This window comes from Canis lupus, chromosome 5 (assembly GCF_011100685.1).
Source record: "Canis lupus familiaris isolate Mischka breed German Shepherd chromosome 5, alternate assembly UU_Cfam_GSD_1.0, whole genome shotgun sequence".
In the NCBI taxonomy this organism is placed as follows: Eukaryota; Metazoa; Chordata; class Mammalia; order Carnivora; family Canidae; genus Canis; species Canis lupus.
This window is the reverse complement of record NC_049226.1, coordinates 70,892,365-70,919,103: the sequence shown is the minus strand read 5'-3', so window position 1 is coordinate 70,919,103 and position 26,739 is coordinate 70,892,365. Positions and strand designations below refer to the sequence as shown.

General features: G+C 50.5%; 1 protein-coding gene and 1 long non-coding RNA gene across 6 annotated transcripts in view; one reads left to right on the top strand and one right to left on the bottom strand.

Annotated features, from left to right (window-relative positions):
- CMIP (c-Maf inducing protein) overlaps window positions 1–26,739 on the top strand; it is a 231,320-nt gene that overhangs the window by 121,858 nt on the left and 82,723 nt on the right. For all 4 annotated transcript variants that reach the window (XM_038538199.1, XM_038538202.1, XM_038538200.1 and 1 more), the window contains exon 2: window positions 20,922–21,047. In XM_038538199.1, coding sequence (XP_038394127.1) covers window positions 20,922–21,047 — 126 coding nt within the window. The remainder of the gene's footprint in view (window positions 1–20,921; window positions 21,048–26,739) is intronic.
- On the bottom strand, window positions 21,338–24,040 carry LOC111096019. 2 transcript variants are annotated; one of them, XR_005360033.1, is made up of 3 exons: window positions 23,725–24,040; window positions 22,340–22,437; window positions 21,338–21,719 (listed from the first exon to the last, which is right to left on the bottom strand). It is a non-coding gene; the product is annotated as an uncharacterized LOC111096019 (long non-coding RNA). The 2 variants fall into 2 exon arrangements; XR_005360032.1 differs by lacking the exon at window positions 23,725–24,040 and adding an exon at window positions 23,091–23,233.

Below are 26,739 nucleotides of genomic sequence, written 5' to 3'. Positions count from 1 at the left end.
TGTGGCTCTTCCTTCATTCAGTGAGAGCAGCACTGATAACAGAAAGACATGGTTGTTTAAGGCTCACCTAGTTGAGAGACACGTAGCAACCCCGATCCTTGCTGGCAGTCCCGTGAGTCACTTCTTACACTTTAGATTACTCGATGTCTCGTGTATTCGGGGAATCAAAGCCTGTGAGCCCCCAGCATTCCTCAGTTATCCAGTGGGAATCCAGGCATCACAGCCTGGTGTTAAGGCTCTCCATAATCTGGATCTAACCAGTCTTTCTGACTCATCCCCCTCAACCTCTGTCTCTCCACCTGATAAAACTGCTATTCTCAATTCACCCTTCAAAACCCATCTCAAACATCGTGTAACTTTCCAAAGTTTTCTTGAATGACCCTATAGCTGAGTTAGTTCACCTCTCCCTGGGCTCCCATGGTTCCACATCTGCAGATACCATACACACAAAATTCTGATAATCGATAGGCATGTCTGATTTCCCCGATCAACTGAGAGGTCCTTAAGGGCAGGGATTCTGGACTGTGTTTTTTCTTGGAGCAAATTCTTGACAAGCGAATGAGAAGGTATCTGTGTGGGTCTGTAACACTGGGTAGAGAGGGAAGGGTAGTAGAGAACTCAAGAGAGGAAAGATCTTTGGATTCAAATCTGCGGATTTCCAGAATCCTAGGCATTCACATATATCTGTTGGGACCCATGAGCTATTACCCTAATTTTGAAAACTGTAAACAACAGGAAGCATGAGATAGAATCTGTGGGGTTGGTTATTGGATTTTGTTTTTCAGTACAACATACGCGATTTGATTTGACAATACCAGTTATGTGGCGTTGGTCTGGAATGCTGGTGGACAGAAACACGGGGTCTTTTGTTTATGAAAAAAAGGGGCCATTGTGACTCATAACCATGAGCAGGGGTCCTGCAGAATGCACCTGGACGATTGGAGTGGCTCTGTACAACTAGCACTCATTCCTATCTGTCTGTCCTATGCTGTATCAGATGTTAAATATTTTCACTCTACCTCTTCTCATTGTGTCATAAGTAGATTGTTTTCTGTTCTAGGCAGGATTTTATAAGGTGGAATGCCTGTGGGTAGGACTGATGCAGTGGTTAATCTGTGTCACATATGCACACATGGGGACTTGGACTAGGAGGCTTGCTTCACCTCCATGCCCAGAACCACCACTTAGAAAGTCCTTGGCTTCCCAGCTTCCATGTAGACCATCATACCCATCATAATTAAACCAGTGGCAAAGCCAAGGCACCCAGGGGTGAGGGGGCTGTAGAGCCTAGTGGGGATCAAGGCATTCTGAGTCCACATTCCAGAACTTTGCCTTCCCACCTGGCTTCCTGACATGACTGAGCCTGTCTTTCCCCTCTCTGCCTTGGGGAAATAGTTTGGGGCTTTTTGTTTTTTTTTAGATTTTTTTTTTTAAGAGCAGTTTTAGGTTCATAGCAAAATTTAGGGGAAGGCACACAGTACTCCCATATATGCCCCTGCCCCCCACACTTGCATAGCAGTCCCCATATATCAGCATCTTCACCAGAATGTACCTTTGGTACAGTTGGTGAACCTACAGTGACTTACCGTCGTCACCCAAAGCCCATAATTTTACCTAGGGTCCATGAGTTTGGACAGATGCACAGTGACATGTATCCACCGCTACAGTATCATGAAAGTAGTTTCACTGCCCTAAAAATCATCCATGCTCTGCCTGTCATCTGCCCCCCCCCCCCCCCCGAACCTGTGGCAACCACTGATCTTTCACGGTCTCCATAGTTTCGCCTTTTCCAGAATGTCATAGAGTTGGAATCATACAGCATATATAGCCTTTTCAGATGGGCTTTTGTCACTTAGTAATATGCATTTCAGGTTCCTCCATGTCTTTTCAGGGCTTCATAGCTCATTTCTTTTTAGCACAGAATAATATTCCACTGTGTACATGTACCAGTTTATTTATCCATTCACCTACTGAAGGACATCTTGATTGCCGGGTTTGGGGCAATTATGAACAGAGCTGCTGTAAATATCCACGTGCAGGTTTTTGTGTGGACCTGAGTTTTCAAGAGCAGATTTTTGGTGATGCTAGTGATCCCACCTCAGGCCAGCTTCCTTGGAGAAAGATCAATGGGTTTGTGCATAAGCAGCCAGCGTGTAAGAGTTCCCTTGTCACACAAGCAGCCAGTGTGTAAGAGTTCCCTTGTTACACATCCTAGAACCCTTGGATGGAAGCCTGCAGCCCCCTCAGGCAAGATCTGAGCCGAGAACAATCAGGGATTTCCCACTTCTTTTTTGAAAGACACCAGCAATGGCTGCCAGCATTTGCTTCCCCGATAACTATTGTGTTTATTTGTCTTAAGATTATACTCTGCCTGCCTCCAAGAAGGCTGTGGCTTCTCAAGCCACCACGTGAAATGAGGCAATTAGGAGTGCACAGAACAAGCCCCTCCAGATCCCCAGGGATGGGCCCCAAGCATCCCAGGCCTCGTTTGGCTGCTCGGAGCTTTCTGTTCAGGCAGGATGAGGGAAACACAGCTTACGTTGTTTTTGTTTTCTGACCAGGAAAACCACACAAATCCTTCTCGTGGGATGGATCCTTTCCCTTCCCTGCCTTTCTTCTCTGCTCCCCCGCTCACAGATGGAGCCTCTCTAGGAGATTCTAGGTAGGCCTGTCAACCACAGTTGTCTATAAAGGGAGAAAATGCCTTGTGTGTCAATTCCAGTCGTTGACGCAAGGGGCTCGTTAGCTTGGTCCTGCTACGTCACCTTCTGGTGGTCTCATTTCTGGCCGGGGGTGGTTTACCTTGGGAAATACCAACAGTGGTTCCTCATCCTTCTCTAGTATTATCTCTGTGTGATGGTTAAATTACACTCTAGTTTCCTATGAAATTATTTGGCCATGCCAAAACCCAACATCCGCTTTGGCACTACCTGCTTTATTTATTCCACTTGAGCTTATCATTTGACATTCCAGCTCTTCTGCTCATTCATACTGTGTTCTTTCTGCCCCCTCCCCCCTCCACAAGGGAAGCCCCGGGAGAGCAAAGACTCTTCTCTTCCCAGCACACAGTAGGCCCTCAGTGCTGCACATGCTGACAATGTGTCACTGTTCTGTCTAGACACCGTGCTGAGTGAGTCACACACATGGGCTCATCCAGCCCTTGTAGTGACCCAATCGGCGAGGCTCCGCTATCATCCCCATATATCACAGATGAGGAAGCAGGTTCCAGAAGACTAACTTGTTCTCTGGCCCTGGGGCCCAGAATCTCTAGAGGCAGAGCCGGTGTGTGAAGTCAGGGTTTCTGACTCCCCCGCCTGGGTTCTTTACCATTACAATTGGAAAAATAGATACAATTCCTTATATTCTGAACACACTATTGCTTTTCAATAAGTTTATATTCATAACAACAGCACGTACCTCCGTTTGAGACACAGTGTGCCTGTTTATGCAGACATACCGTTTTCTCAGTCTATGGGCTATGCTTGCAGACAGGGATGGGTCCCACTCCCCACGACATCCCCATGGCATCCCCACAGCCTGGCACGTGCCTGGCACACATGGGCTCTCTCTGTGGAACGATGTAGGCGTACATGATAAGAAAAAACAAAACAAAACAGCAATTCTCAAGGCTCCACCATGGTCTTTGTCCATAGATCAGGAACTATTGACCCAGAGAAATGTAATCTTTTCAAAGGAAATTTTTTTGTTGAATTGTATAAAACACCTTACAGAAAGGCACACAGATATCAAGTGTACACATTGGTGAATTTGCACAAAGGAGCATGTCCTTGTAACCTGTGCACAGATTAAGCAGAGTGTGACCCCTCCGCCCCGACACCCTCCTTGGTCCCCCGTCCAGCCACCACTCCCCCAAAGGTGACCACCACCCTGACCTTTATCAGTATCTGTCCGTCAAATAAAAGGGCTTGTGCAGCATGTACTCTTGTGGGATGGAACTCATCCTGTTGCTGAATAGGCATAGTTTGCTACTACCATCGGCAGATGGTTCTCCATTGGGTGAATGCGTGTGACTTCTTTATGCATGTTATTACCAGGAGCATCTGTGAAATGCTGCTGACAGTCTTGGCGACGTGCGATCAGTGTACACTTTCCTGTTGAGGAGCTAGCTCCTGGGCACAGAGGGTAGGGATAGAAGTAGCTGTAGCAGACCCTGCCACGTCCTGTGCCAAAGCGCTGTGCCAGTTCAGACTCCGCCAGCAGCGTGTGAGTGTCAGCCTCTTCCCCATCCTGGCCATTACTGGATACTATGTTTTTCCCCTAGTTTTTAAAATTATGGTGAAATACACAGGAAATTGATTACTTTAGGGGCGTCTGGGTGGCTCAGTTAAGTGTCTGACTTTGTTTTATATATATATTTTTTATTTATTTATTCATGAGAGGCACAGAGAGAAAGAGAGGCAGAGACACAGGCAGAGGGAGAAGCAGGCTCCATGCAGGGAGATGTGGGACCCGATCCCAGGACTCCAGGATCATGCCCTGGGCCGAAGGCAGGCGTGAAATCGCTGAGCCACCCAGGAATCCCAAGTGTCTGACTTTGACTCAAGTGTTGATATCTGAGTGCCAAGATTAAGCCCCACATCAGGCTTTCTGCTCAGCAGGGAGTCTACTTTTCTCTCTCTTTCCCTCTGCCCCTCCCCACTGCTCTCTCTCTCTCTCTCTCTCCCTCCTTCCCTCCCTCCCTCCCTCAAATAAAATCTTTTTAAAAAAGGAACTGATCACTCTACCCGTTTTTAAAAACATACAGTTTCGTGTCACCAAGCATATCACACTGTGTGCAGCTGTTACCCCCACCCATCCCCAGAGCTGTTTTCCTCTTGCAAAACTGAACCTCTGTCCCCAAGGAACACTAACCGCCCATCCCCCTCTTCCAGACTGGCGACCACCACTCTCCTTTCTGTCTCTAGGTATCTAGCCACTCTAGGTCCCTCCTGCAAGTGTAATCATATAATATTTGTGTTTTTGTGTCTGGCTTATTTCACTTATTTCAGTGCTCTCAAGGTTCATGCAGGGTTATTTTCCTTCCTCTTTATGGCTGAATAATATTCCACCGTACGTATGTACCTCAGTTTGCTTGTTCACTCACTCGTTGATGGGCACCTGGGGTTGCTTCCACCCTCCGGCAATTGTGAATCATCCTCCATGAACATGGGTGTGCAGATATCCATTCAGGTCCCTACTTTCATTTCTCTTGGGCATATTCCAGTAAGTGAAATTGCTGGATCATATACTAATTCTGTGTTTGATTTTTCTAAGGCACCTCCACACTGTTTTCCATGACAGCTGCAACATTATGCGCTCACACCAGCAGCGTGGAGGTTCCACTTATTCCATATCCTCTGCCAACACTTGTGTTAGTCTGGGGTTTGGTTTTTGTTTTGGTAACGGCCATCCTATTGTGTGTGAGGTGTTGCAAGTATCTTTTTTTCCAAAGCCATTCTGTGAAGTGTGTAGTGATCACATGGTGGTTTTAATTTGCGCTCAGGATGAAGTTATGATGAATTTGTCTGGATGTCTGCCTTGAAGATGGGTTGTTATACTCTGGGGTGTGGTAGGTGATGCTAGTCACCATCAGTGTGATTTCTAATTATTGTGATGGAGCTGGTACACAGTAGGTGTACCCTACATGCCTGTTGAGCTGAGTGAAGTTACTGGTGAGAGTGACAGCTGGGTACTGGCATTCCAGAGGTGAGAGCATAAAGACCCCCTTGGGCTGTGGATGGGATGACCCGCTGCTATATGTCTTCCTTTGCAAGATGTTACCTGTTCCCTTCCCAAGTTCTTATACCAGCATCTGATCGCAACCCAAATTCAGCATCCTGTGGAATAGAAGAAATAGAAAAGTGTCCACGACAGAAACAAGTGCTTGTAGCGACCGCTGTGCCCCCACCTAGGAGCCTTGAAATGACATCATACCTTCCTAAGTGGCATATGAAAGACCAGCCTTGAAGCTCTGACCTAATCTGGCCACGTCCATTTGGGTGTGATTTGTGCAGGGCAGCACCTTCTGGAAATAGTGAATCTGCATGGACTCAGCACTTTGGGACTGGCACTGGTCTCTGGCAGGCCTGTGCCCAGATGGCACTTGCTACCTGTGCAAGGCATCATCCGTAACCACTTTGGTCTTCTAGTGTGTCGAGGCCAGCAGTCAGCCATATATTTTTAATCAGTGCCATTTTTGTTTGTACTAGAGCTTTTTCCCCCTAGGACAGGAAAGCCCAGTGACGCCATATGCTTTATATCCCCAAGGGCCCCTTTCTTCCTCTTTCTCCTTCTCCCCATCTTCCTCCCTCTCCTGCAGCCGAGGGGCTGCTCTGTGCCATTCACAGATACCAGTGTTATCGTTACCATCATTATGGGGCTTCACAGTAATTACGAAAGTTGGGCGAGGGTGAGGCAGGATTTAAGTCTTGGCTCCATGGCTTCTTTGTGACTCTTCTGCTCCGTGCCTCATTGACATCATCTGTAAAATGGGAAGAAGATGCTGCACACCTTAGGGTGTTCCTGTGAAGATTAACGGGTGCTCAGGAAGTCCTGCATGTGTTCAAGCTCCATGAAACTAGCTTCCTCCCACGCTCAAGTTTTCATGGAAGGTAGACTGTTTCCGTCTGTGATGGCACAGGCCTGGCCAACAGCAAGTTGGCATCTGACCAGGGTCTTCTGTGATCTCAGAGAAGAGGTGTCGAATCCTGTTGGAGAAGCATGAGTTGCTGAAGGGTAAGGTGGGTGGCCCTGAGGAAATGACCGCATCCTTGGAGCATGGAGCATGGTGAATGTTTCCGAAACTTGTGTCCGCTTACCACTGGTGATGCTTAGCCACTTGGGGTCTAGCTCGGGGGCCTGCAGAAGGATACCAGCAAGGAGGAACAGAGGGAGAGGGAGAAGCAGACTCCCCGCTGAGCAGGGAGCCCAACTTGGGGCTCGATCCCAGAACCCCGGGATCATGACCTAAGTCAAAGGCAGATGCTTCATTGACTGAGCCACCCAGGTGCCCTCAATAATGTTTTATTAGAATACAGCCACAGTCATTTGTGTATTGTACGTCGCTGCTTTCACATCACAACAGCACTGTTGAATTACAGCAGAGACCGAATGACTCACAAAGCCTACAGAATGTTGTATGAGCCTTTACAGAAAATACTTGCCAACTTTTGGGTTAGATCAAAGGGCTAGGGCAGCCCGGGTGGCTCAGCGGTTTAGTGCCGCCTTTGGCCCTGGTTGTGATCCTGGAGACCCCGGATCAAGTCCCGCGTCGGGCTCCCTGTGTAGAGCCTGTTTCTCCCTCTGCCTGTGTCTCTGCCTCTCTCTCTCTCACTCTGTATGTCTCATGAATAAATAAATAGAATCTTAAAAAAAAAACACAAAGGGCTAGAGTTCCAGTCCTGGCTTCGTTAATCACTGGGAGAATGGCTTGAGAACAAGTCATTTCTCTTCTCTGGGCCTCACTGGTCTCAGCTGTAAAATGGGATCCTGACGGCACCAATCTCATGGGTCATTCTAAGGAGTCAGTGGGAAAATATCTGCCAGTGGCTGACACACATAGGAGGCACATAGATGGTCCTTGATCAAGACACCCTGGGCATAGAATAATGTGACACATTGAAAAAGCAGGATCCCTGTTCTCAGGAGCTCATGGCACACAAACAGCTGACCTTAATACATAGGAAGGTCCCAAGGATGAGGCGTGCCCACCTGTGAGGACACAGAGACAGATGCCTCTGTTTCCAGGCTGTCCCAGGCCAGTTTTGCCCCAGCTGAATTACAACCATCAACTAGAATATGTTCTTTTTTTTTTTTTTAAATGTTTTTTTTTTTTTTTTTTTTATGATAGTCACAGAGAGAGAGAGAGAGACAGGCAGAGACACAGGCAGAGGGAGAAGCAGGCTCCATGCACCGGGAGCCCGACGTGGGATTCGATCCTGGGTCTCCAGGATCGCGCCCTGGGCCAAAGGCAGGCGCCAAACCACTGCACCACCCAGGGATCCCCTAGAATATGTTCTTAAAGACCAAAAAATTCACTGTCTGATCCCTGCTGGTCTCCTTACATCTGGAACACCACACGGGTACAGAGAGGCCTGCATGACATCAGTGTGTGATCTGAGTTAAATTACTACTGATATTAACAAAGAAAAATACAGTTGCTGTCCTTAGCCTTCCACTCAGTGCTCTAGAGCTGTGATCTTGAGCAAATGTACCCTTTCCTTTTGTAAAAGCATCTGTGCCGAGCACGGGGAGGACACTGGGACACACAAGGGAGCAGAGCTGGCCCTTTCTGCCACTGTAGCCACAAAGTTTCTGTTTTGCTACCACTTCCTCTGTGGCTCTGAGTCAAGTTTTGAGAAGGGTGCTGTCTCTCCTGTGGGGCTAAGAAGTCCCCTCTGTGGTAGATGTGCTCTGCCTTTTAAGAAAATTGAGCTCTGTCTCTGGCCTGATTCCATCCTCCAAACTCAGGAATCTCTGTCCTTTCCAAGGCATAACTACCTGTGCTAGACACTCTACAAAGGAGCTTGTTGCCACATGAAACTTCCCTGTGATTCCCCACAAATGGGTGTCTCTTGGGCTTAAATATAAGCATTTTACCCTGTGGCCACCCAAGAATCCCACTCCTGGGGTATTTACCCAGATACTTTTATCTCTGTTCTGCCCCCTCCCCTCCAAAATATGTACAAAAATGTTCACAGCAGCTTTATACACAGTAGCCTAAACTGGGAACAGCCAAGGATCCATAGATATCCGTAGTACATAGAAAGGAACACTGTTCTGGAATTAAAAAGAATAAGCCACAAACCTATGCATTTACAGACACGCTGAACAAAAGGAGCCAGACACAAAAGCCTGTTGCCTATTGTGTGATTCTATGTGTAAGAAGTTCAAGAACTGACTTATAGTGATAGAAAACAGACAGAGGCACCTCCAGGTCATGCAGATGGGGGAGGCATGAGGGAGCCTGCTGGACGGCTGGAGGCATCCCATTATCTTGACCTGGGTGGTGGTTGTGCAGGGCTGAGCCTGCCCCCAAAATATACCCTGCTAAACACATTAAACCTGTGCCCTTCCACCCTCACTGTTTATGTTTGCCTTAATTTAAAAAAAAAAAAAAAAAAAGGAGAAAGAGAAAGCCCAAGAATTGGAGAAAGTTGGGTGGTGGAAGGCTGTGCACAGGTCTGGTCCCATCTCAGGCCCCCTCAGGAATCTTTGAACCTTCCTGTTCATCCCACAACTTCCTGTTTCCAGACTTGGGGGGTCCTCCATGTGCGGCTTCCTGGACTTTCTGAGCCCTCTGCTGGGAGTGCCTGGCACTCCCCTCCCCACCTAACGCAGCTCAAAGGTCACTCTGAGAAGCCTTCCCCAACGTTTCTGCTCTGTTCCTTGTCCTTTGTACCTTACGTTTCTCTATTACAGCGCTTATCACATTGTGTTGTTGTTACCTGTGTGCACCTCTGCCCCTACTTCCCATTAGGAGGCCCACTTGGGCACACCCTGGTCATCTGGGGCTCCCAGGGCAGTGGCCAGCAGAGTGACCAGGCATCATGGTATAGAGGATACAGATCTGACCCCTAAGTCAACAATGTGGCCCTTCTGCTGACCACTGGTGACCTGGGGCCACCATTTAACTGCTCTAAGCCTCCCCTTCTTCCTCCATGAGACAGGGGTCCCAGCAGTGCCCATTTCCCAGGGGCCTTGTGCAGAATAGGCAGGATGGTGCCTATGGACTGCCTGAGGGTCTGGCATCTGAGATTGGCTCGACTGCTGCTGCTCCCTGACAATATTTGCTGACTTGGTGGGTGGAAATGTGCTGACTTGTGTCACAGCCCCCAAGAGCCTCGATCAACTTCTCGGACGGCAGAGGTACCCAGGGGCACAGATGCAGAGCACCACGCCCTGGGGACTCAGATTTCCATCCCACGGTGGTGACTGAGGTTGGAGAGTCCGAACATGGAAATATCAGTTCTTCCTCTGTCATTAAGCCTCATGAGCCATTTGCCCATAAAAGGGGGCAGCTGCCATGACTGGACTCATGATTAATGAGCCAGAACATGCCTCCTGACCGTCTCCACCGAGTGCAGTCGGTGGAGAACAGCCTTGGCCTGCCCCGACTGGCCCTGCCCTCCCAGCCAGCCTCCAGGCACTGCTCTGCCAAGGGTAGGCAGCAGGGAACGGGGCTGGCGGCTCTGGCACGGAGGGCTTGGTGGAGATGGAGCCAAGAGGCTGTGGGCGAGTGAGTCTGGGGGAGGCAGTGTCTAATACACGAGGTCCTGCTTGTCATTGGTCTTCCAGAGCCAGCTGATCACCTCTGTGCTCAGGGCCAACTCCAGGCTGGAGCACCCCTCTCCATCCCATCTTTCTGGAGTCATCTGTGGGTAAGGGAGGAATTTGGAGAACATTTGCACAAAGCCCATTCTTCCTTCTTGTTGAAGCTTGAAAATAATCACCTTGGTATATATAATGAGCTCCTGCTTGGCACCTGGCACTGTGTTGGGAGTTGAATTCCTTGAGCTCAAGCAGACGAGCCCTCACCATATCATGCCCCTGCCTTCAGCCCTGTCCTGGCTGCCTCTAGAGCCACCCTGGTATCCCCCTTGGAGTTATACTAGCAAGTTCTCCCAGGTGCTGAGCACAGGAGGGCACTTCATTATTCTCTGCAGCACCTGTAAGATAGGTATGCTATTACCTTTTTTATTACAGTGTAATTATACCATAAAACTCCCCATATGGGTCATGTGGAAACTCTGGTTAACTTCTCCACATGCCTGCACCATTTCATGTTCCTGCCAGCATGGATGAGGGTTCCAGTTTCCCCATATTTTCTCCAACGCTTGTGATTCCCTTTTTAAAAATAGCCATCCCAATTGATGTGAATACTATTCTCATTTTTTCAAGGGAGAGAAAGGAGGCTCAGAGAGGCCAAGTCACTTGCCTGAGGCCACACAGCCAGCAAGTGAGAGAGCCTGGATTTGACTCTAAAACTTGTGATCTTTTTTTTAAAGGACTTTATTTATTTGAGAGACAGTGAGTGTGTGTGAGAGAGAGAGAAAGCACAAGAGCAGGGCAGAGGCAGAGGAAGAAGCAGACTCTCCTGCTGAGTAGGGAGCCCGACGGAGGGCTCGATCTCAGGACTCCAAAATCATGACCTGAAATGAAGATGGATGCTTTATGGACTGAGCCACCCAGACACCCCTAAAACTTGTGTATTTTCAAAAAACCTTTTATTGAAGCATAACATACATGCGTAGAAGTATACATACTGTGTCCTGCTTGATGCATTTTGACATTGTGCTACTACCAACCTGAATTAAGGCCTGGAACAGTGCTGAACTTCCAGAAGCTGCCTCTTACCGCTTTCTGGTACTGTTTCCATTCAGGGGTAACCAGTAGTGTACCAGCTCATCCTGGTTCTTCCGGAACTTTCCTGGTTTTAGTGCTGAACATCCAGTGTCTCCAGAAACCCCCTCAGGCCCAGGTAAAGAGACATCTGGTCACCCCAGTAACCAGTACTCTGACCTCTCACAGCATGGAGTAAGTTTTGCCCACTTCTGGACTTGATATCCCTGGGTGGCGCAGCGGTTTGGCGCCTGCCTTTGGCCCAGGGCGCGATCCTGGAGACCCAGGATCGAATCCCACGTCGGGCTCCCAGTGCATGGAGCCTGCTTCTCCCTCTGCCTGTGTCTCTGCCTCTCTCTCTCTCTCTCTCTCTGTGACTATCATAAATAAATAAAAATTTAAAAAAAAAAAAAAATGGAAGCAGCTACTCTGTTACTTCTGTGGCTAGTTTCTTTTCCTCAGTGTTGGGTTCATGCAGTTTGCATGCTGTGTGTAGCTGTAGATCATTCTTTGTCGTGTTGTGTTCCATTGGGTGAATATACTGCACATTCTTCATCTTTTCTTCCATTGCTGGACGTTTGGGTAGCTTCCAGTTTGTTCTAGTCTGGGGCTGCGGAGTGCTTAGGCAACATGTGTGTACAGGTCTTCGTGAGAACATATGTCAATATTTCTTCATAGGAATGGGACAGCTGGCTGCACGGGGTGCATGTGTCCAGCTTTAGCACATGTGAACGCACAGTTTTCCAAATTGGTTTAGCAGTTTCAGAGCATTCCAACTGCTCTGTATGCTGAGGCTTGTCACCGTCTTTTCCCACTTGAGCCATTCTGCCTGAGGATGGTGTGGTAGTGTCCCCCTGTGGCAGACCCCCTCTGAGGTTTAACTCACTAGCTGTTGTAGACATAAGCCAGGATGTGTACCCTGAAGGTTTCGATTCTCCTCCCAGCTCTGTCCTGAATAGCTGTGTGCAGTTGGCCAAGGCTCAGAGCCTCTACTTAGTCTATCACGGGGGGGTGATGGTAATACCTGCCTCCCAGTAGCTGGAGGGGGGAGGGCCATGCAGAGGTGGGAGGTGGGCCAGGGCAGTTAGCAAGGTTGTTCCTGGCCCCTGGGCCTGCTGCCAGCTCCTCTGGGCCTCAGTGGGAGCCAGGGCTGGTCCCTCCATGCAGGCTCCTTTCTAGACTCACTTGGTCAGTTGCTCAGCTGTCAGAGGTGCCGAGGGGCAGGCACAGGTGAAAAGTGCCATGCCCTGAGAACACAAATTTCTGTCCATCAAAGTCCCTCATTTTCCTGGGTCACCTGCCTCCTCCCTGGATCCAAGACTCCATGATTGTAGGGCTGTGTCCCTCACCTTCACTGCTGTGTCCCCAGATATTGGCACTGGGTTGCCCACATGAGGGGTTCCACTTGTTGAGTGGCTATGTGAATTCAGTCCTGAGGTGACCATTGCCCTAGCCACATTCCATGAGCTCAGGAGGCCACAGGAGGCCACTGCACTGGATGGTGCACATACAGAGTATTTCCATCATCACAGAAAGGTCTTTTGGACAGGGCTGACCTAGAATTCCTTACGCCATGCAGAACTTCATTATTAAGTTCCCTACAACCAAGAAAAGAAAGTTAAACCAAACACCATAAAACACAAGAGTGTATTTTTCTCATGAGAGATTTTCTTGCTCAAAACCAAGTTGCTTTTACTTGACACATAATTCTAACACTCTTGGTGTTCTGATTCCACAGGCTACAACAGAAGAGCAGTAACTTTGTGAGGTAGGGTACAGGGGAAGGTACGTTGGCAGCAGGAAGAAGTAGCCATCTGGTGCCAAGGGAATGGTTGGAGAAGCCATCCAAACAGACACAGCATCTCCAAGTCAGAGGCCAGTAAGCGGAGCAGCAGGCAGCTCTGTGGGCTACAGCTCACCAGTGGATGGCGGTACTAACAGTGGCCCTGGGGCAACCAGAAAAGCTGAAATTATGTTGGGTATCTTTGGTTTATGGAAACAAGGGGAGGGGAGTGTGAAAGGCATTTGAGGAGATTTGCTCCGGGACTGGGGCCCAGACTGACCCACGTAGCAGCAAATTGTTACCGCCGCTTTGCTTTTGCGGTACAGCTTTCCCTTTGTGGGATTAAAGAGAACATCAAAATATTTTGACAGGCCTTGCCCAAATGAGCCTGTGTGGGTTTCTGCCCTTGAGGCCGAGTGGAGCCGTAGGTGGCCTGGGGACCTGTGGGGCTGGGTGGCAACAGGCAGGCAGATCCTGACACCCTGGCTGTGCCGAGCTCTGGTTCTGGCACCCTCTCAGACTCTGGCTCCTGTGTGCATAGCACATGTGTGCACTGTGCATGCCCATCAGTACGCACGCTGGGATGTGGATCTGGCTGGAGGGCTTGGCAGAGCATGGGGTGGAGGTCGCAGTCCTGGCAGGTGTGAAATGGAATCCTGGCTCTGTCTCTTAAAAGCAGGAGTCTGTGGCAAGTGTCATCACGTCCCTTTGCCTCAGTTTTGTCTGTAGCGTGTGGATCAACAGGGATGAATACAGCCCCCTGCAGTGTTATGTACAGTGGAATGAGATCATGCCTGTAAAGTCCTCTGCGTGATGCTGGCCACATGGTACCTCCTCCATACATGCCAACCAGGGGGCACTGGTGTCTTTCTCTGTGGGAGGGGCTTCATGAGGCTTGGGTTTGCAGAGCGCATGTCCTTTCTTGTCACTAAAAAAATATGTTACTGATTATTCACCATACCCAAAAGGTTTGGAAACCACCCAGATGTCCTTTAGCTGATGAGTAAGTAAACCTGGCCTGGCGTATCTATTCAGTGGAACACTACTCAGCCATAAAGAGGGACAAAGTACTGATACGTGGTTCGCTACAGATGAGCCTCTGAAATGTTACATGCACAGAGCTAGAGAGAAGGGCCACGTGCTGTATAATTGCATCAATACGGAATGTCCACACAGGCAAATCAGTGGGGACACATAGCAGACTGGTGGTCAGCAGCACTATGGGGGAGAGCTCATAGGGAGTGACCACTTCACGGTCTGGAGTCTCCTTGTGGAGGGCTGAAAATGTCTTAGAACCAAACTGAGACAAAAGTGGCACAACATGGGGAATGAAATGCCACTGAGTTGTACATCTGACAACAGTTAAAACTGAGACAAAATTTTATCTCACATGAATTTTCTAACAAGCAGCAGGGGGAGGTGAGCTGAAACCCACTCCTCCCATCTGAGCACTTCGGTGGCACCACCATGGAGGGAATGGTGCTGTGGTTATTGTTACTGTTGTCGTCGTTGTTGACCATCCATGGGGACTGGAAAGAATTTCCCTCCCCTCTGACCAGATATCTCTCTTTTGAGGCCAGGGTGTGTGTTGAGGGGGCAGGTGGCAAGAGCAAGCCCTCCCTCATTCGAGCTGGGCAGTGCCACATGGCATCAGGCTGTGTGGAGTGGCTCCCTCTACATGATGACTCAGGCAGCATCCACACGGGCACAGAGGGGACCTGTCTGTGGTGTGGCTCACCCAGCAGAGTACAGGAGGCATGGGCCACTGCCCCCACCCTGTGACAAACAGCCTGTTTTTGTCCACCCAGGTCCCCAGTGGGGGCAGGGTTCCTCAACTTCCACATTCCCAGTCCTGGAGAGGTAGCTCATGGAGGGTGTTTCCAGACCTGCTTCTCCTCTTGGGGCCTGGGAGCCTCTTCCCTACTCCCCTTCCCAGGACTGGTGCTGGGCACCTTCCCAGCACGTACCTTGAGTCAGCCTGGAGCCTCATCTGGGAGGTCGCAGACATCATGATTCATGTTGGCTTTGAGAGAAATCCCCATGGAAACCAGCAGGCAGGTTGGGTGGGAAGGAGCCGGCTCCCTGGAAAGCAGGGGGAGGTGAAGACGGGGGGCCTCGTGGAGGGTGCTGCTTCAGGGGCCTTTGGTCACCCTACTCCCTGCCCATTCTGACGTGGGAAGTCTGACGAGGTGCCCAGTTTGGAATGTCAGCTCTGAGGGCCTTGGGGGCCCAATGGGGGGTCTGATGAAGCCCCTCTAGGCTCTGCTGTATTGAGCCCAGATCCAGGCATGGAGGAGACACCAGAGATGAAGCTCATCTCAAAAACAGAAGCAGAAGCAGAGTGTTCTCTCTCTGAGGGGCAGACACCGGGAACTCCCTGAGGCTGGCCTCTCATTGATCCTCAGAGCAAAAGGACAGAGACCCCCCTGCCCCGACTTGTTCCTCAGCCCCTGGAAGCATCCCTGGGAACCCAGACCCTGGCTTACAGACTTCTGGGTGCGCTGTAGTCACCTTGTGGGCAGTTGGCGGCCAGGCAGCCCCTCTGAACTCACATGGGCCAGAGCATGGCTTCTAGCAGGACCCAGCCAGGCTTGGCGCCCAGGATGAAAGCCACCACCCCCCCCAGCCTTAGCCAGGGCTCCCCAGGTCTCTTAATATCTCTTTAATGAGAGCAATTTGGCAATGATGTAAAATATGCTCTTACCCTTTGTCCTAGTAATTCCATTTCTGGGAATCTGGCCTAAGGAAATAATCCTAAATATAGGGTAGAAAAACATGTTTCACAAGGATGTTCATTGTGGAGTTGTTTATAGTAGCATAAAATGGAACAACCACACTGTCTATGGTGGAGGCAGAGCAGTGATAAAATAGTGGCCAAATGTCTTATAGCCACTAAGTGATAGTTCTGGAAATTACTGTCTAGGATATAGGATGCGCATGTGATGTAACATTATGAAAAAAAAAGAAAGAGAAAGAAAGAAAGAAAGAAAGAAAGAAAGAAAGAAAGAAAGAAAGAAAGAAAGAAAGAAAGAAAGAGAAAAGGCAAGTTACAAAATCAATATGTACCGTATGACTTGGGCTGTGTAAAGAAAGATCATGCATAAAGAAATCCTTAGGAAAGTAGTACATGCCAAAGTGCTAATGAGTGGTCTTGACATTTTATCTGAAAGGTTGCCTCCCATTCATCATCTTCCAGATTATCTATAATATTCATGCATTGCCTTTCTTAGGTTGGAGTTATAATTTACATTCAGGGAAATTCATCCATTTGGCATTCAGATTTGAGTTTTGACAAAGGTATACAGCCAGGCACCACCATCATTGAGATACAGAGTACTTCTATCACCCCAGAAAGTTCCCTCATGCCCCTTGGTAAGTGGCCCCACCTGTGCCCCAGCTGCTGCTGACCACTGGTCTGATTTCAAGCCCTGTAGCCTTGCTCATTCCAGAATGTCACAGAAACAGGAATCGGGCAGTGTGCCTTGTCCTGCTCTTACACGTAGAAATAACTTAGTCTGCTTATTGTCCTCTTATATGTACCTCGCAGAGCTGGATTTCCTAGCTTCCCTCAGGTGGAGAATTTCATTTTTCCTTTCTATCTGACTCAGCCTTTACCCCATGTAGGAATCTCCTCCGCTGTAGCTCTGATCATCGTGTTCAGATTACTGGGGAATTATCAGTTATCTGTGAAATTGTCCCAGCCGTGTGAAAGTACCTAGGACGAAGGAGGTCCGTGGCCAGTTCTGGCTCACACCTAACTCTGAAGAGCAGCATTAAGGGGCTTTCAGGCCCGATCCGTCCCCTTTTCCTTGCAAGCTTCCCGGGCTCCCGCCTAGGCTCCGTCTGGGGAGGTGACACTGGTGACAACATGGCAGCAGTTAATTCCTCTTATAATGAACATTTTATCATAGGATACTGTGAGACATGCAGAAAAGTGACAAAGGCAGTACAGAATTTCCATATACCCCAAACCCACTACCCTGGTGGTGACCATCTCACAGAAACAGGTTACATTTGTCACAGCGAATAAACCAGTACTGATATGCGTTATTAAAGTCCATGCTTTATTCAGTTTCCTATGTTTCTACCAAATGTGCTTTTTTGGTCCCAGGACCCCATCAGGGATCCCACAGTGCATGGAGTGGTCAGTCTCTGTAGACACAGGCTTCTCACAGTGGGGCAGTTGCTCGAGCTTTCTGGGTTTTGATGAGTACTGACCAGGTGTTTTAAGGAATGTTCCTCAATTGGGGTTTATCTGATGTTTTTCTTGTGGTTACACTGGAATTATGGGTCTGGAGGAGGAGAACCCCAAAGATAAAGTTGATTATTTCTCACAGTAGTTCCTTTTATTGGGCTTTTCAGAATGTTCCAGATGCTGTGCTAAAGCCCTCGACAGATTGGATCTCCTTTAATGCTTCTAATAATCCTGTATATTAAATTCTCATTCTTACCGTTGAATGAAATGGGCTCAGAGAGGTACAGTAACTTGCGTAACATCACACAGTAAGAGGCTCAAACCCAGGTCCTGTTGATTCTACAAATTTTACTTTTAGCCAGTATTGCTTCCAACAGTGGGAAAGCAGTACATCTGCTATTAAAAACCAGTATGTATTTATTTATACCCAACCTTTCCCCAAAAAGCCTGTGTTGCAACTTCTAATCAAGGCCACATTGAGGCAGCCGAAGCAGGGTCGTGAGAAAGGCAGATACAGGCGGTTAGCAAGCCCTGCCTCCTGGAAATCGCGCATGTCAGCAGCGGTCATCTCCCCAAGTGTGCTGCCACGGGCCTGGCACCGTCACAGGGCAGTACAAAGCCTCGTCGTGCTCCAGGTCCCTGAGGAGACTGACAGGTGTGCTTTCAGAGAAAGGAGGTTGGCCATTTGCTTGGTTTGAATAATCAAGTCCTAATGATGTTCAGAATGGACCTTTTTCTATCTTTATATTGCGTGGTATGGTCTGGCAGTCTTCCAGATGTGCTAGCGGCCACATCTTAGCCCAGGTCTTCTGGGAGTACCAAGGGGTCAGCGGGCTGGAGTTTGGAGGCCAACTGGACCTCAAAGAGGGAGAGAGGTGGGTGAGCCATATAAGAAGGCCTCCAGCACATCTGGTACCCAGGTGCCATTGCTTCCTAAAGGATATATATTTTTTTAATTTATTAAATAATTTTTAACTTTTAAATTTAAATTTTAAAGTAATCAAAACCTTTCATCTTCCCAAGGATGTTCTATATAGTGATTATAAGTAGTACATGGATGAACACTTTTTTTTTTAAAACACTTTTTTATTTAGGAAAATAATCATTTATTAAGAAAATAACTATTAGCTTCTAGATGCCAAGGTCTGTTTGGGCACTTGGAACAGAACAGGTGGAAATTCCTGCTCCCGAGTGCTGAAACACTAGCAGGGGAGACAGACAGTCAGCAGCAAACAATAAATATTTGAATGTGGGTTCAGAAAATAAACATATAACCAATCCTCCAAACCCCTGGTTTCACTGATATTCTCAGGACAAGATGTGCCGTTAGAGCTGAGTCACTGATGGCAGGATGTTGAGAACATAGTAGTGCATGGGCTGCTGGCATAGGGTAAAGGGTGAAGGGGAGCCCACACATTTGCCTCCGGGATGCACCAGGGTAACCGTCTGGGTCAGACACTGCAGCTGCAGGGATGGGTGTTGAAGGGTGGCCTGGTGCTGGAGAGAAAGGCAGGATGAATTTGGCTGCCCCTCACCACCACGCCTGGGTCCCAGCCTTGTTCCATGCCTGGACTCATGCAAGAACTTCCAGGCTGTCCCTGCTTCTGTCCCCTCTTCCTGACTGGTCCCCCTGCAGCACTTCACCAGGAACCCCAGCTGGACCCACAGGTCCCTCTTCCCAAGCCATGTCTTACTGAGCCTTCCTCCTTTTGGCCTCCTCCCTGAACGTGCCCCGCCTGTTCCCACCCCTGGGCCTTTGCACAGACCAGGGGCTCCAGGTTGTATTTTCTGTCCACCTCTCCAGGGCACTGCAGCTCTTAGCCCTGTGCATACTTTTTTTGGAATCTTGGTGCAGCACTTGCTATTTATTTGCCTATTTTGTTTTTTGCCTCTTTGTGCTACTGGGCTGCTGTCTTAGCCACTGCTGTATTCCCAGCACCCAACGTGTGGGCTGTAACATAATAGGTGCCCAATAAATACGTCAGATGAATGAATGAGTACATGAACAAATCGATTGATCAATCTCTCTTATTTCCTGAGCCTGGTGGGCAATCATATCGGGGAAATTTGAGTCAGTTTATGCCCTCAATCCTCTCCACCTCCAGCACCACCACTGTTTCTCAACTTTGGCAGACAGAAATGGACATTTAAGAGCTCACAGGGGTCCTAAATCCTGATGGTACAATGAACTCATCAGGCTGTGGATTTTAGATCACATCCCCTCTTACTGATTGGTTAGAACACTGATTCCTGAGTCACCAGCTCGGTTCAGCCCTGGCCAGCCCCCTTCCCAGCTGGCTGTCCATGAGCACGTCACAGGACACCTCAGCTTCCTCATCTATGCAATGAGATGGCCCTGGCACCCGTATGTGGGACTCTTGTGAGGATGGAAGGAGAGAGCACTTGCCATGTATCTGGGGAGTGCTTGGCTTGGGAGAGGTTAGCTGTTACATTCTACCTTCTTGGCTGGGTTACACTTGCCTCTGATTCTGCTGAAGTACAGCTTCCTGGGGTCAGAGTGACAAGGACACCGCTGGTAGCTGGTGGCCAGCACCTCCCCCTGGCTCCTGGTGCCTTGTCTCTATAACAGGGAAGAGGGACTATGAATTTCTCTGTCCCCATCTGCACCCCAACATTGGCCAATGATAGCTGTCACTGTTATTTCTTTCCACACAAATGGTTGAGCCCTTGCCACGTGCCAGGCACTGGGGAGAGAGGACAGGGACCAGGACAGACAGGGGCCTGACACCTCCAAGCTGGAGTGTGGCCAGGAGACAGATATCCGCAGATGGCACACCATATAAGTCCACAATAATTAAATGGGGTGTGGGGAGCACTGGGGGTATGGGGAAGGATGTGACAAGGTGGTCTATAGCGCCTGAAGGGTAGCTGAGATGTCCCTGCAGAGCTGAGGCCTGGTCAGTAGAAGTGGAGAGGCCAGGGATTGGGCCACAACCTTTCTGGGCCAGCCTGAGTTTGTGGTGCCATGGGCAGCTAGGCCCGTTGGGGAGCACAGATGAAGAAAAGAAAGCAGGCAGGGCTGGAGGAAGGAGAAGGACCGGACCTGTGGGCCTGGCAAGGGTGGACGGGAGTGTGGGTTTCGTGCTTGGGCCACCGGGAGCTGTGAGAGAATACTGAGCAGGGAGGAGGGGGATTGAGTGTGCCGACTTGGAGCATGGCCCTGGGCGCAGAGTGGGGAGGTGCACATCTGTGCAGGGAGACAAGACAGAGAGACCGGTGGGGCCTGTGACTGCTTTCTGGGCTGGAGAAGGTGGTGGCTCGGCCGCAGTGAGGACTGGAGAGATGCAGGCTCTGCCCTATGCTGAGCCCCATGGACACCCCGAGGAACAATGTACAGGCTTTGCCCTCCAGGTGCCCCCAGTCCACACCCCCAAACACGTGGGCAAGCTTCCACCACAGCCCGTTCCCGCCAGCTGGGACGCTGCCAGCCAGGAAAGATGGAATTCCTTTGGTTCCCAGAGTTGCCCAGTGTCTGTACAGTGTGCTGGTGGCCGGAGCGGGGATGTGTTCTGGAACCTTCTGAGATGTGGATATCGTGCCTAATCTTTTCTTTTTCTTCTTCTTTTTTTCTTTCTGCTGCAGCCAACTGGGTACATGGAAAACTCAGTCTCCTACAGCGCTATTGAAGACGTTCAGCTGCTGTCCTGGGAGAACGCCCCGAAGTACTGTTTACAGCTCACAATTCCTGGGGGGACGGTCTTACTGCAGGTAGGAGAAGCAAACATGAGCAAGCAGTTTCTTCTGCCCTGCCCCCCGTGCTCTCACCCTCCGCTTTTCCCTCAGAGGAAGACGGCCATCTACCAGGAGGAAAGGTTGTTTAGCTTAGGGGGTGCTTTTTTCTCAGACGTAAGAAAGGTATAAACTGGGGCCCTCTGGGAAAAAGGAAGAGGGAATGTGCACAGACTGAGCTCCCACTGCATGCCTGCTACAGCCCAGGAGCTTTAGATCTCAGGCTTTGTTGTCTCTGAACAAACCTGAGACATAGGTCTTCTGATTTCCATTTTGCAGATGAGGAAACTGAGGCACAAAGGCATGTTGTTAGGCCTTAAAAGGCTATGGAAAAGTGAGTAAGCGAGGAGGAGGTTCTTCTTGTTGGTCTTTGGAGACTCTGATGGAAATATGAGCTGTCTCCTTGGAACAGGGTGCATTTCGTGTGTATTGGTCAGGGCTGTTGGTTGGAAATGACGCAAACATTCAAACTCTGAGGCAAAAAGAGAACTTGATGCTGTAAATATATTAGGGTAACTAGGCAGTAAAGACCTTCAGGAATGGCTTGATCCAGGAGTCAAATGATGCTAATATTCAGTGCCTCTCTCTCTTCCCATCACCTGGCTCTGCTTCTGTGTGTTGGCTTCATTGTCAGGGAGGGTCTCTCTATGCCTGGGAAAGATGGACTTCTGTCCTTTAGACATTGTGAGAGCCCACTTTCCTTCTAATGTCTTTCTATAAAATCTCATAGACGATTCTAATTGGCTCTGCTGTAGTCCCACACATCCCAGGGAATGCCTTACCCTAGGTTACATACCCACTCTTGACCATAGCCCTACCAAGACCTTAGGGTAGGTCCACCAAGAAAAGAACTGTGGCAGAAAAAAATTGCTGGAGTATATACACACGACATGTTCTGTTTCATTTCAGGCAGAGCCATCCCCATTTCCAGCAGGGAGCCCAACTCAGAAACTAATTAGAGAGAATGCACACTCTCATCATTGGGAGAACAGGCCTTTCTTTTAGGAACAATTTCTTTCTAACTCTGCCCCTCCAGGGAGATCTGCCCTGAGCCCAAAGAGATGCTCCCTAAAACGTGCTTCCAAAGTGGCCACTAGATTGCATAACAGCATTTGAGCCAAGAGGCACACAGTTCAGCCTCTGAGGAATGCTGGGTGCCACAAGCTGACTGTAACAGCTAATTCTTCCTAAAAATCCTGTTCTTTACTGTCACCTCTTGGAGAACGCCAAAACCACGCTGGACCGTCTTTTTTTCTTTTATGTGTTCTCACCTCTTCCCTCTTTGCCTCCAGCCTCTATCTGTCCTTCCGGCCCCTGTGGGCTGGGGCCTGAGCAGCCGTGGAAGATTCAGGAGGGCAATGATAGGGTTCTGTGGAGAAATTAAGAGGAGGAGTATAGAGAAATATCTGTCTGTCCCCTGTGCTGCGGGAGGAAGGTAAATAAGCCCTTCCTTGGCCCCATCCTTGAGAGGTCCAGGGCCCTCTGGGGAGCAAAGCTGTAAACACATGGCTACAGAGACAACAGCTAAAATAGAGGCATGTCCCAGAGGACTGGGAGCCCAGAGCAGGGAGTGACTCATTTGGCCTAGGGTTCCAGAGAGGGCTCCCCCGGGATGGTGACGTTACAGCTGGGTATAGAGGGGTGAGTAGGAGTTGAGATTGAGGGGGGGCGCATATACTCAGGGTGGAGGGAATGTGAGTACAAAGCATGAACGTGGGAGAAGGAGAGGCAGGTTCAGCGCCCTGTGAATGTGTCCAGAGCCGTGGGGTCACAGCCAGATCGTACAGGTCTTATTAGCTGAGTGAAGAAGCCAAGGCTATATCCTCAGGGCAGTAGGGAGCCACTGAAAGCTCCTAAGGGGTAAAGGGGACAATGGAAGGCAGAGAGGGCTGAATGTGGGAGTGCCAGAGGGAGGCAGAAGGGAGGGAAACCTCCAGCTGGAGGAGCCCCCATCTCCTTGGGTGTGTAGTAGTTGCTACTTTGCCAGCAAGAGGGCCTCTGGGGCACGAGGGGGCAGCGTACCCCCAAGGAAGGCCAAACATCAGTGAGGCTTGGAGGGAAGTGAGGCTTGGAGGGATGTAGGTTGCTGGGCAGTGGAATGTCCCTTTAACCCAGGCTGTGGCTGCGGGCCGGCTGTGATGACTCGCCTGGCTGGGGCCACATCCGGCAGTGGCCTCACGTCAGAGCTCCCCCTGCTGAGCCGACAGGCGGGCCTGCTTCAGCATCCCCCTTGCTTGCTTGTTTGGTCTCTGCCCCCCCCACCCCCCCCACCCCACTGGCTCCGTGGACAGAGGCCGGAGCAGGAGAACGGGAGGAGGAGGAGAGCAGGACTCAGAGCTAGGACTAGGACGGGGAAGCAGACACAGCCCTCCACCCCATTCCTTCGGGAGCCCAGGTGGGTGTAGTCCCTCTCCCCCCAACGCCTCGATCTCTCCCTTTGCCCCTTCCATCCGCTTCTACCTTGCTTCCTTCTTATCATCACCCTCCTCCCCCTTCCCATGATTCACGGATAGCTGTGGCTGTCTTGTTATATAAATGGGTTCCGAGTCATCTAGGAGATGGGCTTTGGGCTGGGGGCCCGTGTGGTGGTGAGATGGCTGGGGGGTGCCCGAAGCCCAGGGTGGGGCCCTGCAGTGCCAGGCATGGCGCCCCTCACGTGCTCTTGTGACAGGCAGCAGGATCCTATGCTTTGGGTTTGTCCTGGTTCATATGGCAGGACCGGAGCTGTGGCATCACCACAGTCCTCCCTGCTGTGGGTAGAGGAAGAACTGAGAAGCAGCCAGGTGTGCCTGGGGGATAAGGCTAACTGGACGAGCTTCGTCTGGGTGCTCTTGGTCAGCAGAGGATGAAAATGCCTTGAGCCATGCTGTCCGACAGCGGCCACTGGCCACACAACTATCTGCATCTGCGTGTATTACATCAAATTAAGAATGCAGAGCCCTGGGCCACTGGCCACAGTTGCAGTGCTCAGAAGCCACATGGACCTAGTGGCTCCTTATTGGACAGTCCAGACAAAGGACACTTCCATCATCACAGAAGGTTCTGCTGGATGGGCCTGGACCCTAGCAGTTTGCATTTTGACCCCGTGCTCCACCCACCCCTTTCCTGCTGGAGGAATTAGTCTTAGAGTGCTGGGGGGTCCGCAGTGTTCTAGCATCACTGAAGAGGTTCGTGTCCTCCTAAGAGCACGGCTCCTCCTTACCTAGGAGTGACGTTGGGGCTGCAGGGGTCCCCACCCTCACCTGCCAGTTTCTTCCAGGCTCTGTATCCATGTGAATCTATTTCCTCTCCCTCCCTCTCTCTCCCCCTATTCCTCCCCCCATTCCTCTCCCTCTCTTCATCTCTCCCTCTCTCTCCCTTTATTCTTCTCTCCATCTATTCTTCTCTGCCTCTCTCTCTCCCTTTCTCCCTTTCTCCCTCTCCCCCTTCTCCCTGTCTCTCTTCATCTCTCCCTCTCTCTCTCCCTCCCTCTCTCCCTCCTTCTCTCCCTCTCTGTCTCCATCTCTTTCTCCCCTTCTCCCTCTCTCTCCCTCTATTCCTGTCTATTCCTCTCTCTCTCCTTCCCTCCCTTCCCCCCTCTCTCTGTCCTTCTCTCCTTCCTCCCTCTCTGTCTCCCTCTCTTCATCTCTCTCGCCCTCTATTCCTCTCTCTGTCTACCCCCCCATCCCCCTCTTTCTTCCTCTCTCTCTATCTCTGGCTGTGTCTCGCTCTGCTTCTGTTGCAGTTTCTCTCTCTGATGTCTTCCTCCAGGCCTCTCTCCACCCCAGCCCTTCTCTCTGTGCCTCTCGACCTCACTCCCTCTGTATCTCCCCCTCCCTCTGTCCCTCCCTCTCCACCCTTGTCTGTCTCCCAGAGACCTCCTTACAAAGCTGCTTTGTTAGAATTGGAATCGCGCCTCCCTCAGACCCCGGGAGCTGACCTATCTGAGTTCAGGGCAGGTTCAGAGCTACTCTCGGGCCAGCGCGCCTTCTCCCAGCCCAGGGACACCGAGCGCTCTGCCAGCAGGTCGAGTCCCCAGACAAAGGCGCCAGCCTCCCAGCCTGGTCCAATTGGTGTGTTTCTGGATGCTTTGTGTTTTTCAGCGTGAGCTCCCTAATGCCATGTTATTAGAATCCCCGGGTGCGGAAAGGGCCTATTTATCTTCTTTCCACCTTAACTCCCTTTGTGCTCCCGTTCCATTGTGAGAACGTAACGACATAAGAACATAAACGGTGCGATGAAAGCATCCGGGGCCCTCCTTGCCGGCCGTGGGGTGGGGTGGCCGGCCTCCGAGAGCCCTGTGGCGCTGATCATCTAGCATTTCTGCCTCACGGTCGGGCGTCCGCCCATCCGTGAGAAGTAGACAGAGCGCCCTGCTCCTAAAACAAGGTTTCAGACGGAGCCAGAACAAGGAGACTGTCCTCCTCCGATGGTCTCCGAGGCTGGCTCTTCTCCCAAGGGGACCTCCCGAGGCCAGGCGGCAGGGGCAGGGACAGGGTGGGTTCCCTTCTTACTGGAAGCTGGCGAGAAAGAGCTTTCCGGTCTGAAAAGCACGTGCTGTTTTTTCCCTAAGAAGTCGGGCCAGGAAGGAGAACTTGGGAACAGTCACCCACAGTGCACCCTTGGCTGTTTTTCTCACCTCTCGAGACAATACAACAATGAGAGAGAACTTGGCAACTTTCTAAGAGGAAATTAGGCAGAATTTGCCTGGAACGAGGCCCTTCCAGTGTTCGAAAGATTTATCGCTGGGAGAAGTTGGCGCTGGCCGGAGCAGGGCTGCCTGCTTCCAGGGGCTCTTTCCCATGCTTGAGTCGAGTGACCCTCGGGACTCTGAGCTCTGCCCCGTGTCCCGCGGGGCCGAGTCGTCCTGGCTTGGCCGCCCGCACAGCAGCATGGAATCCCTGTGCAGAAACTCGCCCAGTCCCCCGGGCCAGGCCCAGCCCAGGCCACTCTCCCTTTCATTGGAAGGCACTTAGAGATGCCTGCGCCGGGATCCTGGAAGTCCCCCAGCAAGCAGGCTCCGTCCTCCTTCCTCCTTCGAAACTAGACAAACCAAAGGAAGGAACGGTTCACGGCCCACCCTCTCTGGCTCCCTCAGTGAGAGATGCACCTCCCCTCTTCCAGAAGAAAGTTCTGGCCCACCCTCTTGTTTGCGGGGTGGGGCCTCCTGGAGATTGGAACGGGAGCCAAGCCTTCCTCCTCCCCTTTCACCAGCATCATGCCTTCAGACTTCCCAGCCCAGTTCCTGGAAGCCTGGTAGAGCCCAGGCACGTGGCTCTCATGTTCAGGGTGGACAGCCTGTGTGGTCACACAGACCTGAGTCCCAGCCCAGCTCCACCTCTCTCTCTCTCTCTCTCTTCTCTCTCTTCTCTCTCTCTCTCTCTCTCTCTCTCTCTCTCTCTCTCTGTAGCCTCAGGCAAGCAGGGATAACCTCCCCGGACGGCTGGTTTCTCTGTGAGCTCAAGTCATGAGACCTGCCTCCTTGGACAATGTGAGGATCATCAGTGTTACTACACATAAAATACTTTGCACTGTGCCTCATCACATGTATTTAAGCAAATACATGTTGGGGAAGAGAGGGTTCCAGGCTGCACAGTTCCTTTCAAGTTTTACTGCGTGTGAAATTTTCTTCAGTGAGCAGAAGGGGTGATGCTTCATCCATCCATTTAGCTGTCCACCCACCCAATCCATT